This window comes from Amphiprion ocellaris, chromosome 21 (assembly GCF_022539595.1).
Source record: "Amphiprion ocellaris isolate individual 3 ecotype Okinawa chromosome 21, ASM2253959v1, whole genome shotgun sequence".
Lineage (NCBI taxonomy): Eukaryota > Metazoa > Chordata > Actinopteri > Pomacentridae > Amphiprion > Amphiprion ocellaris.
In genome coordinates this window covers 11,153,661-11,169,932 of record NC_072786.1, presented here as the reverse complement: position 1 = coordinate 11,169,932, position 16,272 = coordinate 11,153,661, and the positions used below count along the sequence as shown (strand labels likewise).

The window sequence follows — 16,272 nt, the reverse complement described above, 5'->3', positions numbered from 1 at the left end:
TGGTTGTATTTAATCAGCTGTTTTATCTAAATGTGTTTTTGTATCAGCAGCCTCATCAGCACTAGAAACACCATTCACTACATTCTCGCCACTAAATATAGCCTAAATATATTGTCTGTAGTTAGAAATTTACTAAACAGTATTTTGTTGTAGTGGTGTGTCTTGTCTAAAAAGATAAATCCAAAACTGAGTCCAAACTCTGAGCTCATAAATTAAGTCTAAATCTGAAAAAAGATACATTTTTGGCCACTTTGGCAGCTGTAGAAACAATATTTGCAAATTTTCATCATCATAAAAGTTGATATGGCGATCGTGAGCAAACGCACTCGAATTCTTACACTTTCAGCACAATCAGAGCAGTCATTTTGAATCACGTTTCAGATCCAGCGTTCAGCCTCCTTTTAGCTCTACTTTGGTCTCTACCAAGTCGTGGGGAAAAAATGTGACTCTTTAGCTGCTAAAGAATGCTGTGTCTTAAAAAACTCATTGAAATGAGGAAGAGTGAACACAAGCAGTACAGTTGTGGGGTGGAAAACAAGTTCTGATGGCAGAAACAGAAAATATGCAAATGAAAACAGCTTAAATGGGAATTCAGCTGCACTAAGGTACAGTGCATGCGAGCACAGAGAGCAGGAGAGAAGCAAACGGATAATTGATTGGATGATTTATGTCGGCATCAATGTCAAAATCATCTTGTTTTGATCCAGTGTCAATTAAAAATTAGTTGACGATGCTGCCTGGAAATATGATTGAGTGAAATGGTGCTCAGGAATTCTTTAGCTAGCAGGCTACATTCATAGCTATATTAATATGAATTTATACCCATAAAAAGTACTGCATCAGTGGTACAAAATGCTACAGGCGGTTCTTTAGAAATCTAACACTCTTAAAAGAAAACAAATCACGTGAGGCTTCTACAAATGGACTGCCAATGGAAAAGCTTCTCTATCAGCACCTCACACATTTGCCTACACAAATGTGAAGTTAATCTAATCACGCGCTATCTCACTCTGTTTTCCCGCAGCAGCTGGAGCCACACAAACATGTCTGGTGATCAGAGAGCTGCACCTGAAAGACGGTAAGACACATCCATGACTTCTTCTGCCTGTTTTAAGGTTTTAAATACAGAAAGAGACCTCAATTAATGCGGGGAAAATCCTGGTAGCAAGCCAAAGTCTGATCCACTTTAAAGCTTGTGTGTGGAGTTGTTATGTATGTTGGTAAGAATCAGGCCAAAAATCTAGAGAGAACAGGACTGCAGTGATCCTCATCGGTAGTCTGACACTAGACACAGAAAGTACTTGTGATTACTTCCCTGTAATCTTTGGTCTCATCTCAGCGGTCAGAAGTCAGTTGACTCCCGTTTCTCTCTCACTTTCTATCCGTTTCACTGTTTCACTGCTCCAAACAGCCTCTTCTTCTCCTCTCATCTGAACTCAAACAGCGATGAGACGATTGTCGGAACGATCCGTCGACTCAAGACCAAAACTTCATCACTTCATGTAGAGATAGAATCGCAGAAAAGGTGGAATAACGCCAGCGAAGACTCCTGAGTTGGATTCTGTTGCTTGCAGAAGACGAGGAGAATCTCACAGTGTGACATAACAAACATGCAAAGGTTAGTGGATTTTAGTTTTCAATTTTATTTCTAGATTGGATGGGAAGCGCTGTATTTTCAAGGGTAGTATCTAGTCAGCTTATTTGAACTCACTGACCTACCTGAGACCTTGACAGACAACCTGTAACCAACCAAGGAGAGACAATAAAGGAGCCTAAATTTAAATTTGACTAATATATTTGATCTACTTTTTTAGACTAACTTAAATGTTTTATTGTGGCTCAGTTAAGATTAGGTAAGAAAATGATGGGTAATCATCTAATAAGGATGGAGGTAGCCCTGATGAAATTAAAAACTAAGGAAATTTAATCTGTATTTTAAGGGTTTCCAATCGTGGGGCAGCTTAGTTTCTAATCTACAGTTAAGAACTTACACATTTTTAGTATTTTTTTTGCATCCAGTATTTTTCCATTGAATGTCAGTATGGCTTTGCCATAATTTGGGATTTCAGATGACATTTAGTTGGGCTGAACAATTAATCATTTTGAAATTGTGAAACAGTGCAATTAGCAAATGACAAAGATTATGATTGAAGAAACATGTTATGTAACATGTCTGAGGTTTTAAACCGTTGTGTCAGCGGTTTTACAAATTCACGGTGTCCTCCTTGTGCAACAGTCACGCTTTCGATGGTATCTCATGTGGTAATGGATATTGACCTGAGGCTTGCCTTTTAAAAAAATATCCAAATTCAATGTGCAACTGTCAGAAAAATTGCTGCAATTGTCAAAATATTACATCAACATATCTCAAAACCACTTCTTTTGATTTCCTTATTGCTAAAATGTCAAAAAATATATTAACATGTCCACAAAATATTAACAAAATGTCTAACAAGCATTGATCAAATTTTCTGAAATATTGATAAAGTGCCCCAAAACTATTGTCATGTTCACAAATATTATTAAAATGTCCAGCAACATGTTTAAAATGTGATAATAATCAAATTCTTAAAAATGTTGACAATATATTAGAAAAAATATTTAGAAAGAAAATCAAAATATATTATTAGAAAATATGAATAGAATGTACAAAAATATTTTAGAAACATCTAAAATATAAATACAATGTCCAAAAATATTGTCACATTTTTAAAGCAATCAAAAATAATAATAATGAGAAAGTTGCAGACAAATATTATGTCAAAAAATATGAGTAAAATGTCCAAAAATATTTGTTCAAATATCAAAATGTCAAGGAGTCAGATTTTTTTTGTTCCAAAAAGTTTATTTTAATTGTCCACAAATATTTTAAAAATGCCTCAAAATATAAATTACCCCAAATGGCCAGGAAAGGTAAAAAATTAGATAAAATATTGGAACATTTTGAAAAAAATATTTAGGAAAAATCTGAAAAATATTATTTTGACTGAAAAATATTAATATAATGTCCAAAAAATATTTCTCAGTCGTTTTGTAATATTACATATTTTTCTAAAAAAAAAAAATCATGAGAAAATCACAGAAAAATATTATGTCAAGAAATATGAAAAAAGTCCCAAAATAGGTTACAAATGTTAGAAAAAAAATCTAAATTAAAAGTCCAAAAATCTTGATAAAATGTCAAGGTTTCCGATTTTTTTTGCAGCCCCCATTTTTTTTAATTTTCAGAAAATATTATTAAAATGCCTCAAAATATAAATTACCCTAAATAGGCGTGATAGATAAATAGATAACATTATTGTCAGTGGGAATATATGGCTCAGCAATGCTGGATTAGATTGACAGTAAAGCTTAATCACGTCCTAATGAGGCCATTGTTTACCAGTCGCTGGTTAATTCATCAGCCACAGGGCGGTGGTAAGGAGAGCTGACCGGCTCACCGCCTCCTTCGGAGCGTCGCTGTCTGTCAGCGGCCCCTTTAAGAAAGCAGCGCCGCACACTGACGACACATCCTCGGCCCTGCTCGCTGCCCATTTCTGCGAAATCAACGAGAGACCCGGGGAAGGCTAGTATCTGGGAGCTCCGGGCCACCGCTGCTGGTCAGGCTGCTCTCTCCGGAGAGGAGGGGGACGCAACTGGTACATTTCTTTTTTCTTTTCTTTTCTTTTTTTCATTTTGTCTGCCTGCCAAACCGCTCAACCTTCACCAGGAGACGACATTTAGTCGGTACTGTCGGGATGGATGGACCAAGTGAGCAGGTTTCGCCGTGAGACTGGCGCTAATTTGGAGCAGCAGCAGGTGTACTGAAGGATAAAGCGGACTCAAGGCAATCTCAGTGTTCATGAAACTTTGCTACGATTTACGTGCTGGGTAAGGACGTCTATTTTCTAATCGTTTTTACACCATTCAAGCATCTGTTGTTTTCGTTTTATGTCATTCATCTCGCCCGAGTCGTCCAAAATGCGGATTATTTTTGGTTTTCATTTCGTCTCCCTCAAGTGTTGCGGCTAAACACAAAAATGTCGGAACGTTAATTCGAGGCCCTAAAATCAAAGTGAAACGGTTAATTTGACGGTTGGAAAAAGTATGACGGACACGGTTGGCCTAGCTAAACTGTATTGGAGACTAACGGTCGTCGATAGTTCAAAAACACACTGATAACATCCACTGCTGCTGTTTTAAAGGGGCATTTCTGTGTGTTTTAATCCACAACCACCTCCTGTCACCCAATAATGACAAATACTGTTATGAAAACTAAGATTTTAATTAAATTTATGTTAAAAATATATTTACAGGCATCAGACATTAGCTTCAACTTCGTGTAGTGCACGTGAGCGACTTCAGAATCCGACTAGTGACAGCTAATTCTGTTTACTACAAGATTTCAGGCGAATTTTACGTTAAACTACACTTACAGGCATCGAACATTAGCTTAAACCTCGTTCAGAGTACCTGCACGACTTGAAAAGCCATATAATGACAGCTAACTTTGTTTAAAACCGCGATTTGAAGTGAATTTGATGCTAAAATAAAGAGGCAGGCATCAGTCATTAGCTTAAACCTCCATAAGACTAAATCAAACTAAGATTTAAAGTGAATTTTTTTTACTAAGAATATACTTATAGGTATCAAACATTAGCTTAAATCTCATTTAGTGTACCTGTATGACTTGAAAAGCCCAAATAATGGCAGCAAATTTTGTGTAAAACTAAGATTTTGGATTAATTATATGCTAGAATAACTTAAACCTCCTTAAGTGCACCCGAATGATTTCAAAAGCCTAAATAATTATAGTTAAATTAGTTAAAAACTAAAATTTTTGTTACATTTCATGCTAAAATATACATGCAATCAGCAAACATGAGGTTAAACCTTGTCAAGTGTACCTGAATGACTTGAAAAGCCAGAATAATGACAGCTAAATTTTTTTACAAGCGATTTTTATCGTAACCTGACTCTACAGCCATGAAACATAGGCTTAAACCCCATTTGGTGTACCTGAATGACTTGGAAAGCCCAAATAATGATGCCTAATTTTGTTTACAACTAGGATTTGAAGTGAATGTTATGCTAAAATGGACTCGCATGCATCAAACATTAGTTTAAACCTCCTTATGTGTACCTGAACGATCCGAAAAGGCCCAATAATGACAGCTAACTTAGTTTAAAACTAAGATTTTAGTTATACTCCATGCTAAAATATACTTGCAGGCTTCAAACATGAGCTGAAACCTTTTAAATAGTACCTGAACATTTTAAATAGGCTGAATAATGACACTTAATTTTCATTAAAGCCAAGATTTTTGGTAAATTTTATGCTAAAATACACAAAGAGGCATCAGACATGAGCTTTCACCTCCTTAACTGTACCTGAACAACCTGACAAGCCCAAGATTTTATGTGCATTTTATGCTCAATAAAACTTGCAAGTATCAAACATTAGCTTCAACTTCGTTAAGTGCATCAAGATTCTTATTTTAAGTTAATTTTATGCTAAAATAAATTTGCAGGAATCAAACATTAGCTTAAACCTCCATAAGTGTACCTGAAAGACTTGCAAAGCCCAAATAATGGCATCTAATTGTGCTTGAAACTAACATTTTTAGTGACTTTTATGCTAAAATAAGCTTGCAGGAATTAAACATTAGCTTAAATTTCCTTAAGTGTACCTGGACAACTTGAAAAGCCTAAATGATGACAGATAATTTTGGTTAAATCTTACATTTCAAGTGAATTTTATGCTAACATGTACTCAGGGGCATCAAACATTAGCCTAAACCTCGTTGAGTGTCCCCGAACCATTTGAAAAGCCAAGTACTGACATCTAAATTTGTTTAAAACTAAGATTTTAAATGAATGTTATGCTAAAATATACATACAGGCATTAAGCATTAGCCTAAACCTTAAATGTATCTGAATGACTTGAAAAGCCTGAAAAATGACAGCTAAGTTTGTTTTTGTTTTTTAAGTGAGTTTTCTGCTAAAATTTACTTACAGGAAGTAAACCATAGCTTAAACCTCCTTTGGTGTACCTGAATGGCTTGTAAAGCCCAAATAATGACAGCTGATTTTGTTTAAAACTAAGATTTCAAATGAATTTCATGCTAAAATGAGCTTGCAGTCATGAAACGTCAGCTTAAACCTTGTTAAGTGTTCCTGGATGACTTGGAAAGCTCTGTTTCTGTGTACTGCTCAAAAAGATGCAGTCAAAGCTTGATTAAATCCCCATTCATATCAGTGAGGAGAAGATTTACTATCTCTTGTAAGTACCTTGTTCAGCTGACACAAAGGTCACATGTGATTACTCTGTGATCTGAATCACTGTTTTATGAGCCAGAGGCCAGACTGCCCAGTATTGATTGTTGGTACTCGTGTTTATATAACTACATGGTGGAATAATAGCAGCAGATCAGGACTGATGCTGTCTGCTGTTGCATCACTTTCTGACAGCGTGTGAGCAATTCTGTAGGAATCTGCTTACTTCATAATATCCGTTCCAAAACAAGAATGTCCCCGCTTATGAATCGCTCATTTTTATTGCCTGTTAGTGGTGTTTGTAGCCACTTAAATGACTGTCACAAGATGCACATGACTTATTCTGTCACAAACACAAACTGACATTTAGAAGAGATCCCGGATGTGATGTTAGGTTTAAAAAAAATGCACACTATAACTGACTTTTATTCTTCTTCAGCCAACTGCACATTGCCCACAGGGGTTGCATTAGTGTGTCAGATAAAAGCTTGTGTATTCTTCTTGTTCCTACCATTATTCTTGTGTCAGGATTTGTTTACTGGGACTGTACTGTTTGTATACATGTGTCTTAGTGCCTGAGACTCTTGTTTAGCCTCCAACTACAAACAAAGCAGAGTAGTTCTAATTAAAGTTCATGATATTTGTACTCTCTTCTTCTTTTCCTGCTCCGTCCCCAGGGTTGGCATCAAATAGAATAGGCTTGATGAAAAAAATCACAAATGTGCACGAAGCTAGAGGCTGTGTGTATTTGAAGAGATGATGCAATAGTTGCCTATAGGCCGATTAAAACATTTTAATGTTTCTGTCCTCTTACAATGGCACCTGGCAGCAGACTTAGTTTCAGTTAGTATTCAGCATGGCAGTAGCCTGATGTTTTTTTTTTTTTTCCTTCTGACCATCTGTCGCCTCTCGCTTCATTATAAATGCAGGAAAGTGAACTAAACAAAAGTTGCAGCTACACACATGAACCTTCTGGCTAATGCCTTCAGACGAGGTATCTAAAGGTCATCCCACTCCCCTTCTCGGTCCCTCTTAGTATCTTATGAAACTTGTAGAAGTTGAGAATAGCTCCACAGGTGACCGTTTTGCTATATCCAGCCTGGTCTTTACAGAAACTAAGCACCGTGGATGATAATGACGACAGGATGTTCCTCTGCGGGTTTATGCGGCACATTCGAGTGAGAGCACCTGTAAAAGGAAACTAGCTTTGCATCACACACAAAGGCAGAAACACTACACTGTGGCATTTCAGTCTAACAAGCGGTTATTATCCAACCTGACTGACTAATGTCCCAGAAAATACACTTTCACAGACGGCGGCCTACTTGTGTGAGCGCTGAAGCTTTTTGTTTTCAGTATGCCACTGTTTGAGTGCCTCCACTGCCCTCCTTCTCTTTCATTCACGGTTGATGGACAGTACTGATATAGGATGAGCTACTCACGTGTCATGTGGCTATAGTATGTCGGTATCGTCTTATAGATGTAAATAGCCAAGAGTGCTAGTGAAGGTATAGACCTGTACAGCCCTGAAAAGCTGAGAACATTTAGGTTTATCAGATAGATACTCAGGTAAAAGTATAGCCATTCCCTGTTAACAAAACATAAAAGAATGTAAAGACTGTGAAAAGACTCATAAACAAGTATTTTTTTGGTTACTAACAAGGATGTATACGTGAAAATGTAAAAATTAGTATAGCCCGGTGAATTTGTTACATTTATTTATTAATCAAAGGGAATAATGCAGTATTATTTTTGTTTTGTTATTCTGACAGTGGGCTTTTTTATTTATTCCTTAAAGTTCTAATCTTTAAGATTTAAGCCCTTGCTGTTTTGTTGACAACCCTAGTTGCCATGGTAACTGCCAGTGGGGTGTACCAACACAGCAAACACCTCCTGAGTGACAAACACAACAGAGGAGCACCAGTGTCTGTTTATAGAGCAACCACACACACATTGTTTTAATAAACAGGTTGGTGAAGAATATCTGCAGTTGCAGTCAGCTTTTATGCTACACATGGTGCAAGTAACTTCCACACAACAGCAATGTGCAGAAACAAAAGAGTTGTACACCTAAATGACAATTCCGTGGGCCTTGTACGCTGCAATATGTAAAAACAGGTTTTGGCACAGAAATATTACTTGTTTTGTGGAGGTGTTTTCTGATAAACGCCTGTGTTTGCTGTGGTTTGCACTCAATATAAAAGTCACCTTATGTTTTCTCCAGCTGTATTTAAATATGAAGCAGCTACACCAGAATGTTCTGTTTGCATTAGCTGTAGCTTAATACATTCTGTTTACAGAAAAATGTTCAATAAAGAATATTGCTGCATTACATAAAGGCAGTTTGAATTGATGTAGCTCAGCACTAAAAAGTAAAAACGAATATACAAAAGTGGTGTCTTTGTACAAATTGCTGTTGCAAAAGAAGCCAGTACTATAAATACTTTCCTATGGGTTTTGAGGTCATGGAAATACTAAGTTTTGTTACTTTTTATCTGCTTGTACCTCAAACTTTTTGACCAGAAGTTAACGTTTTATATAAATGCTCCTTTAATGCCGTTTCTGGTCATTAAATGTTCATTTTAAAGTGAAAATCTTTGCATTGAAGAAGCATCACATGTATTGAAATTTTACTCTCATATTCCTTAAAAGACAAAGTGATGGACAGTACAGTTGCTAAAATATATCTTTGTCAGTCAGCTAATTATTTGCAGTAATTGCAGGAAAAATGCATTTTTATGTAGGTCAGGGGTATTAGACTGCCTTTTGTATCCTTATTTCAGTGAATGACTGTGATTGGCTGTTGTAGGGAGTGTGACCTGTGTGACCAGGAGTAACCTCCAGCTACTATGGGTTATTAGCAACAGATTACTCAGGGTGACACACACACACACATACGGTGTATTAAGCTTGTACAGAGGATACACACCGGGCTTGTAAAGCTACTCAGCCTTGACTAATGTATGCAGTAATAAACAAACACTACCAGCCTGTGTGATACTACATTGTCATATTGTTTATGTGCACGTGTGCATGTCTTTGTTCTATTTTATGACTGCACCAACCTCTCCCCTAGCTGGTGTGTTTGCAGTTATGATTAGGTGAAGGTGGATGGAGGTGTCTTTGTGTTTGTACAGAGCAAAGCAGATGACTCACGAGGGCTGTTTGTGCATTTCCCCACGGTAACATTCAAACTGATCAGACCTTGAGCAGAAGCCCTCGCCTCTTCCTCCTCCTCTTTTCATCCTCCTATTTAAGATGTTGTGGTTGAACCTGCCTCTTGACCAGAAAAAGAAGTCTTTACAAAAGAAAATAAATAAATGCAAAGTAGCCTGAAGAACACTGCAGTGAAAGGATTCAAATGATACAGTGTTTGTCACAGAATTAAAGTCTATTAGGGAGGAAGCACACCCACACTTTTTATATTATCAGATAATACAGTATATAAGGTGCTCCAGTGCAAATCTTTTAATTGCAAAGTAGTAGATGATAAATGAACAACTTGAAGTCTGTTTAAGGCAGTTAGAAATATGTGATTTTACTATATTACTCAACCAAAAGCTGTTATTAATCTTCCAAAAATAAGCAGTAGTCTCTTCTCTGAAACACTGGGAGTGTAAAAGCTGAAGGCACTGATTGACAGCTGTCACATCAGCCCACATGAACCACACTAATTATACAAAAGGACCAGAGTTAAGTGTAAAAGAACCAAACTGAATATATTTATCACTTTGTGGCCATGGAATAAGTTACCAACTGTAAAAAACTGAGCACACGAGGCAACTTAAACTCTTTGTTGGTCATACATTCACCCACAACAGCAGATTATCCATATATCCCAGTTATCCCTAACTACTTAAAGTTTGTAAAGCTGCCCAGTGTAGAAAGGTCATGACAGAAGCAGGTATTAGTGGTGATCCTCAGGTCTCCGTCAGTGTGTCTCTTCATGAAATCTATCAACTTCTTTCCATCTCATTATTCTCAGGAAATTAAAGACACTGAGCTGCTCTGCAAATTCTGGCATCCAGTGAAGATGCATTTTCATAGCTAGCTAGCAAACTGCAAATTGTAGTAGTAGGTGTACTCTCGATTAAGCAGGAGAGCCACTGATGGTAATGCACTGTAGTTTGAATAACATATCATGTCAGGATCATGCATATTCGTATTCCAGTGTGTGATCAAGTCATGATTTCTGACCCGCCCAAAACATTCTGTATGAATAAATGAGGAAACAGTTTAACTGTCCAACTCCACAGTTTAGCTCTTAGCATATGTTTTCAACAACTATTTTCTGACACGTATAATGTGTTTCGAAACTAATCTCTGAATGTCTTTTGCACAGACTTTAACAATAAGTACAGCTCTACTGACTCACATTTGCTTGACCTTGTGAGCTGCCTGCAGCCTGTCTTTGTGTCTCATCAGAGTGAGCCCTTTTGAAGCTTTATACAATGTTGTACAATGTCTATCTTCACTGAGGGAACAAGTATTTAGCGTCAAGAATTATCACTTACGTTATCTTCTTCCAAAAGCAAGAACAGATGGACTTACTTACTGCAGTTAACTTGAATGCATCAGGTTTGGCTAAATACGTGTGGAGGTGTGCATTAGTCAAACGATTCACCAGTAGTAAACAACTATGATGTATATATCCACAATGAAATAAGATTTCACACATTTTTAATAGTAAAAAACAGAAATCAATATATTGTAGTCAATGCTGATATTGTGGTTGACTGCCACAAATATATCAGTATATGAGAAACAACAGAATAGCTTGGAAACATGTAGTGCGCTCTTGAATAGGAGTTGTTGGCACACATTTACAGATTGGCTAGTGTGTCGGTGTTTGAACATGATTTTTTAATGCGACTCTGATTGGGAAATGTCCATTTCTAAGGGTTGTTGTTCATTTTGCAGCTAATGCTTTCATCAGTCACCACTGTTATGGCTAGATTTTCTGCTAGGTAACCAAAGATTGTGTGAGCTGACCAGAGACAGGCTGAGCTGTTGCTTCCAGCATGCAGTGAGTGGATTCAGGTAGTTGCTGTGTGAACAGATTTCATTGTGACAGATGTCTTGACAAGTGAAGGGAAGCATTTATTAACCCGCCACTCACTACGTTTCCACTCGCCCCTCAGGGAGGAAATGTAAACCCTCCTGTCACGTCTGTAATTTCCACTTACATGTGGTGGGATTGTGTGGAAATGTAATATTTGTTCATAAAATGTCAGTTTTTACACTAAAACCTTTCACAGACTGTTTGCCTCTGGGTGCATTTCAGTTCCCCTAGCTGCACCATTTTCCCTGATTGCACCTCTTCCCTGTGTCTCCTGACAGAAAACACAGGGAGAAATGCATTGACTTGTCTTTGAAAAAAGCTAAATCCAAGCTTAACCCTTTGAACCAGGCATTTCTAGTTAGTATTTGCTCCTGTCACAGTTTTACTCACTGTGGGCTTATTTTGCACTGCAACATAAAGCCTTGCACCTCCATGAAAACGGCATGGCCATAGCTAGAAATACAGACTCTAAAATGTTGTTTGTGCAGTATGACAAAGTTCTGATTACATAAAAAAACATGGAATCACATGTATGACATTTTTCCAAGTACCCAGAGGTGTTACCAATATTTGGAAAAAAATGGCAAAAAACTTCTTGAATTTTTGTTAAGTGACCATTGACTTCTGCTTAGTGGCTAGAGGTTCACAGTTGCTATGAGTAGTGCAGGACTTTGTGGTTTTTTGTTTTTTTTTTTTTTAATCAAATTTAGTTAGAGAAAATGATTTGTTTTTGATGATTTTTTTTAACAGACATATATAATAAAGTGATTTTGAAAAATATCACAATTTTAAGCTTAGATTTTGTTAAGTTTCCCAGCTGAAAAACCATGTCACAGATTAGTAGTTCAAGCATCACTGGAAATTGTTCAAAATCCAATTATTACTCTGCCATGGAGGCGGAGTTATGTGACGATTGGCGTTGGTTTGTCTGTCTGTTAGCAACATTACTCAAAAACAGATTAACATATTTGGATGAAATTTTCAGAGAGGGTCAGAAATGACACAAGGATCAATTGATTAGATTTGGGCAGTGATGCGGCCTCTGGTCTCGATCAACAAATTTTTCAAGATTTCAGCCGTCGGAAATGATATGTCTAAGCAACCATGGTGGAGTACTGCGCTGTCTGAGTGCTTTTCTAGTTCTCTCTGTTTTTAAAGTTTCTGACTGTGAAAAATAGTGTTATTTTTGGTGATTTTGTAAGGATAACATGCATTCATAGGGTTAATCAAGACTTCATGTGAGATGCTTACTAGTGATTATTCTGCACTTTAATGTATCTTTACTTTGCTGTTTGGATTTCCCAATTTTAATGTTTGAGGCTCAATATAATGTGTGTCAAACCAGTCTTGTTTATTCTGGCACAGAGAATTCACCTAGTGTAGTAAATTGGAGTGAGGAATGTCCTTCATGATGGCAGACTCAATCAATTTCTGGATTCTGTGAGGATCAAGTAATGAGGACTGAACAAATTAAGGAGCCTGTACTTAATTGAAAAGAAAGTGGTTGGGCTGATGGCTTTGTTTTCCTAAACATACAACTTAATGCGTAATCATTGAGAAAAGCAGGTGGTAGGTGAAGATATTTCAGCGGCCTGGTTGCTGCACCTCTGAGTTGAGAGACGAGTTTGACAACAAGCCCATCAGCGCATCATTTAACCAGTCATTCACAAAAAATACAGTCCAACAGTGATATCAGTCAGATAAACATTATGTCATCTTGTTATGTGACAGTAAAGCAGATGAAGTAATCTCAAGAGTATTACATCATGAAGAACTACTTTTAATCCTTTAGCGGACTACATGTCACAGCAGTACAATCAAACAAAACACAGTCAGATCTACTTCACTTTTTGACTGCTCAGCTGCTAGTACGAATGATTGACGGTTGTAACTTCTTTTTTTCTTTGTTTTTGGTCTAATCAGGATTTACCTTAATGTGCTGCAGTAAGATTTTATTGCTGTTTTATTTATTCAGCACTGCTCATTCAAAAAAAAAAAAAAGACTTGTGGTGGCTCGAATAGGGGATACAATGCCCTCCAAAAAGTGTAATAACAGCAGAATGAAATTTGAGGATTTTTGCCGCTTAAGCCATTTGAATTTGACATCAAAACACTACAATGTCACACAAGTAGACGCTCCCTTTTAGATTTTTATTCACACAGATTTTGTCATTTTATGCAAAGAGTCATTTGAACATTGAGTTTCCCTAACACACTTTTGTAGGGCACTGTACTGTATGTGTGCAGTAGTAGCCTAGAGCAGACTGAAATATCTTTGCAAGTAACAGTTTAGCAGCTGTTGTGGTTTAAAACTGCCTTCTATTTGGATACTGGTCATGATTTGTAGCACACAGTTGTGCTTTAAATGGATGTTTCTTTGTTTTGTTACCGTCATGGGATAAAGCTTGCTGCAGTGATCGTATGTATGATGACTCAAGCGGCCTGACTGTTCTATCTATTATCATTATATCCCAGTGCTCGACACCAAAATACAACCATTAGGCTTTTCACACCCTCCTACGACCAGTGCTGCTGTACCAGCTATAGAAATTAAATCAATGGATGAGGTCAGCAAATACGCTGCTGTCAACTGTTTTCCAGAGGAGTTCAAGTTAATGTGGTTGTCCAATGTTCCGGTGTAGGCCAAAGGGTAGAGCAAAAACCAAACTCTGATGAGATTAGAACTTCAATAAAATTGAAGGTTAGAGGTTGGCTTGTGTTTTATATCACATGTGACCTTGTGTATAGAATAGGACCCCAACTTGGATATATGATGTTTGGTCTCATCGATTTCCACATTGTTGATGTTGAGCTTTCTAAAGTGAATTTATTGAAAATGGGTCAAAACAGGTGGAAGAAAAAAAGGATTCATCTCAAGCAGCATGGAAGGATTTTTTATTCATTTTTTGCAACAAATAATTCTGGGGGTATTCAAAGCAGATGTGTGTTTTGTTGTTGGTTATTTTATGTTTGAACATGTTTTGGACTCCAGGCGACATTTTTTTCCTTATAATCAAGCAATTGTGGTATTATTTCTTCTAATAATTGATTTTTGTTTTGTTTTTCTGTTTATTCTCGGATTACTCTGAGCAATGTGCATTAATGTCCAGACAAGAAAAAACAGCTAAACTTCACATTCTGAGAACTGGAAGCGTTTGAAATGTTTTGCATTTTTGCTTAAAGTTGACTTATCCTTAATCTGTTATCCAATTTTCTTTCCATTCAATTTTCAGTGAATGCAATATTTATTGTTAAAATAGCCTAAAGTGGAGGTAGACTGCAAACTAACAACACACATTTCTTTGGCATTGACACTTTTTTAAAGATAATGTTCTGGCCTTTATTCTAATGTGGAGAAAGACAGTTGGGGGTAAAACATGCTCTACAGTTCTAAGGCTAAGAATTAAACTGGGAACTCATTGCTGATGGCTTTTGTGTCCTTGGGATTATTCACCATAAACACTCGACTACTGGATTTAATGACTTTCTAGCAAATCAAAGGAATCGTTCATGCTGTTCATGCATAGTATATCTAACATAGATCAAGTGCTCACATAATTGAGTGAATTATGGCAACATAAAAACAAACTTTTTTTTTCATGAGGTCACAGAAAGATGAAATTACTGGGAAAACAGTGGTAACAAAATACAAGATTGAATGACCCTTCGCTGGAAGCAGTTTTCCACGCAGCCACTAAAGTAACTCCTGTCTTTTTATTTTCATGTACCACAGGGTTGCCGTCCGCCATGTTAAGGTAAAGCCCAGGTGTGCGGTGTTGACCATGCTAAAGCGCCTGGACAAGATCCGCTTCCGAGGCCCCAGGACGAGAGACGACTTCCCGGACCTGGCCGAGTCGCCACCTGCCTCCGACAACGAATGTAGCGACGACATGCAGCTGAAGCCACGATCAGCTCTGCGGGACACAGATGACGTCCTGCGAGACCCTGTGAGTGCTCACCAAGGATATATGTGTGTGGTTGGCCTGAGTTTTTACCTGACCGGGTGTTTGTTTTAGTTCCTTCTCTTTGTTTTGCAATTTCTTGGTGCTTCTCATCCTTTCTAAGTAAAGACTTGTTTCATTCTTGTGCTATGTCAGCCTTGATTGGGTGGACACATATGGAGGGTTTTTGTTGATATACTCATGAATTATTCCGTCTGAAAAAGATGCTCTCAACTCATTACTTCAAAACAAAAAAACAGACGGAGGGGAACATGCATTAGCTGCTGTTTCACCTCTCTCATGTTGTTTAAGCTTTCTTTGCTTGCTTATTGAGTGTTAGCGTAGATGCAACACCCTGCTTCTTTTTAAAGCCCACTTCTTTCCTGCTTATACCCCGAAGAGGAAAGGATGGAGGGAGGGCTTGTCACGATAAAGAAAAATGGAGGAGATGACAGCGTTAAAGGTTTTCCATCGGTGGACATGACTTAGAGATGGCAATCAGCACCAGACAAGAGCGGAAATAGTGAGAGCAGTGTTGAGATGAACAGATATTGGACAGCAGGAAGGGAATGAAAAATGGAGGGAGTGAAGAGATTAAAGCAGGGAAAGTGATGAAAGAGGCAAGAGGACAAGAATTTAGCCTCAGAAGATTGGACTCCAAAATGTCTAGAAGGGAAGACGTGGATGAGACGGAGAAGGAAATTGTGAGAAAGGAGATTTTCAAGCCCTGTGATAAAAATAAAGACAGATCACGTTTACTGATATTTTTTTTTCCTCCCACACTAGATGCTGTTCATATTTCATGAATGTGCACTTGTCTCTTGTCCTTGCTGGTAACAAAAACACCAGGATTGTCGTCATCATCTTGCACACGCTTTGATAGCACAATACCCAAATTAAATACTCCGGATTAGTCACTTGATGGTATCATTTCCTGAATGAAGGCCCAGGGGATCTCTGTCCTCCTTTTATTATTTCCTCTGTGTTTCTACTTCAACAGATCGTTGATGCAAC

At 37.5% G+C, this 16,272-nt stretch overlaps 1 protein-coding gene across 2 annotated transcripts in view; it reads left to right on the top strand.

The window, feature by feature from the left end:
* Positions 1-3,529: 3,529 nt before the first annotated feature.
* gramd4a (GRAM domain containing 4a) overlaps positions 3,530-16,272 on the top strand; it is a 57,937-nt gene continuing 45,194 nt past the window's right edge. Inside the window, exons 1-2 of one of the 2 annotated variants that reach the window (XM_023285535.3) lie at positions 3,530-3,870; positions 15,051-15,264. In XM_023285535.3, coding sequence (XP_023141303.1) covers positions 3,842-3,870; positions 15,051-15,264 — 243 coding nt within the window. In that variant the 5' untranslated portion in view covers positions 3,530-3,841. The remainder of the gene's footprint in view (positions 3,871-15,050; positions 15,265-16,272) is intronic. The other variant, XM_023285536.3, reaches the window with a different exon arrangement.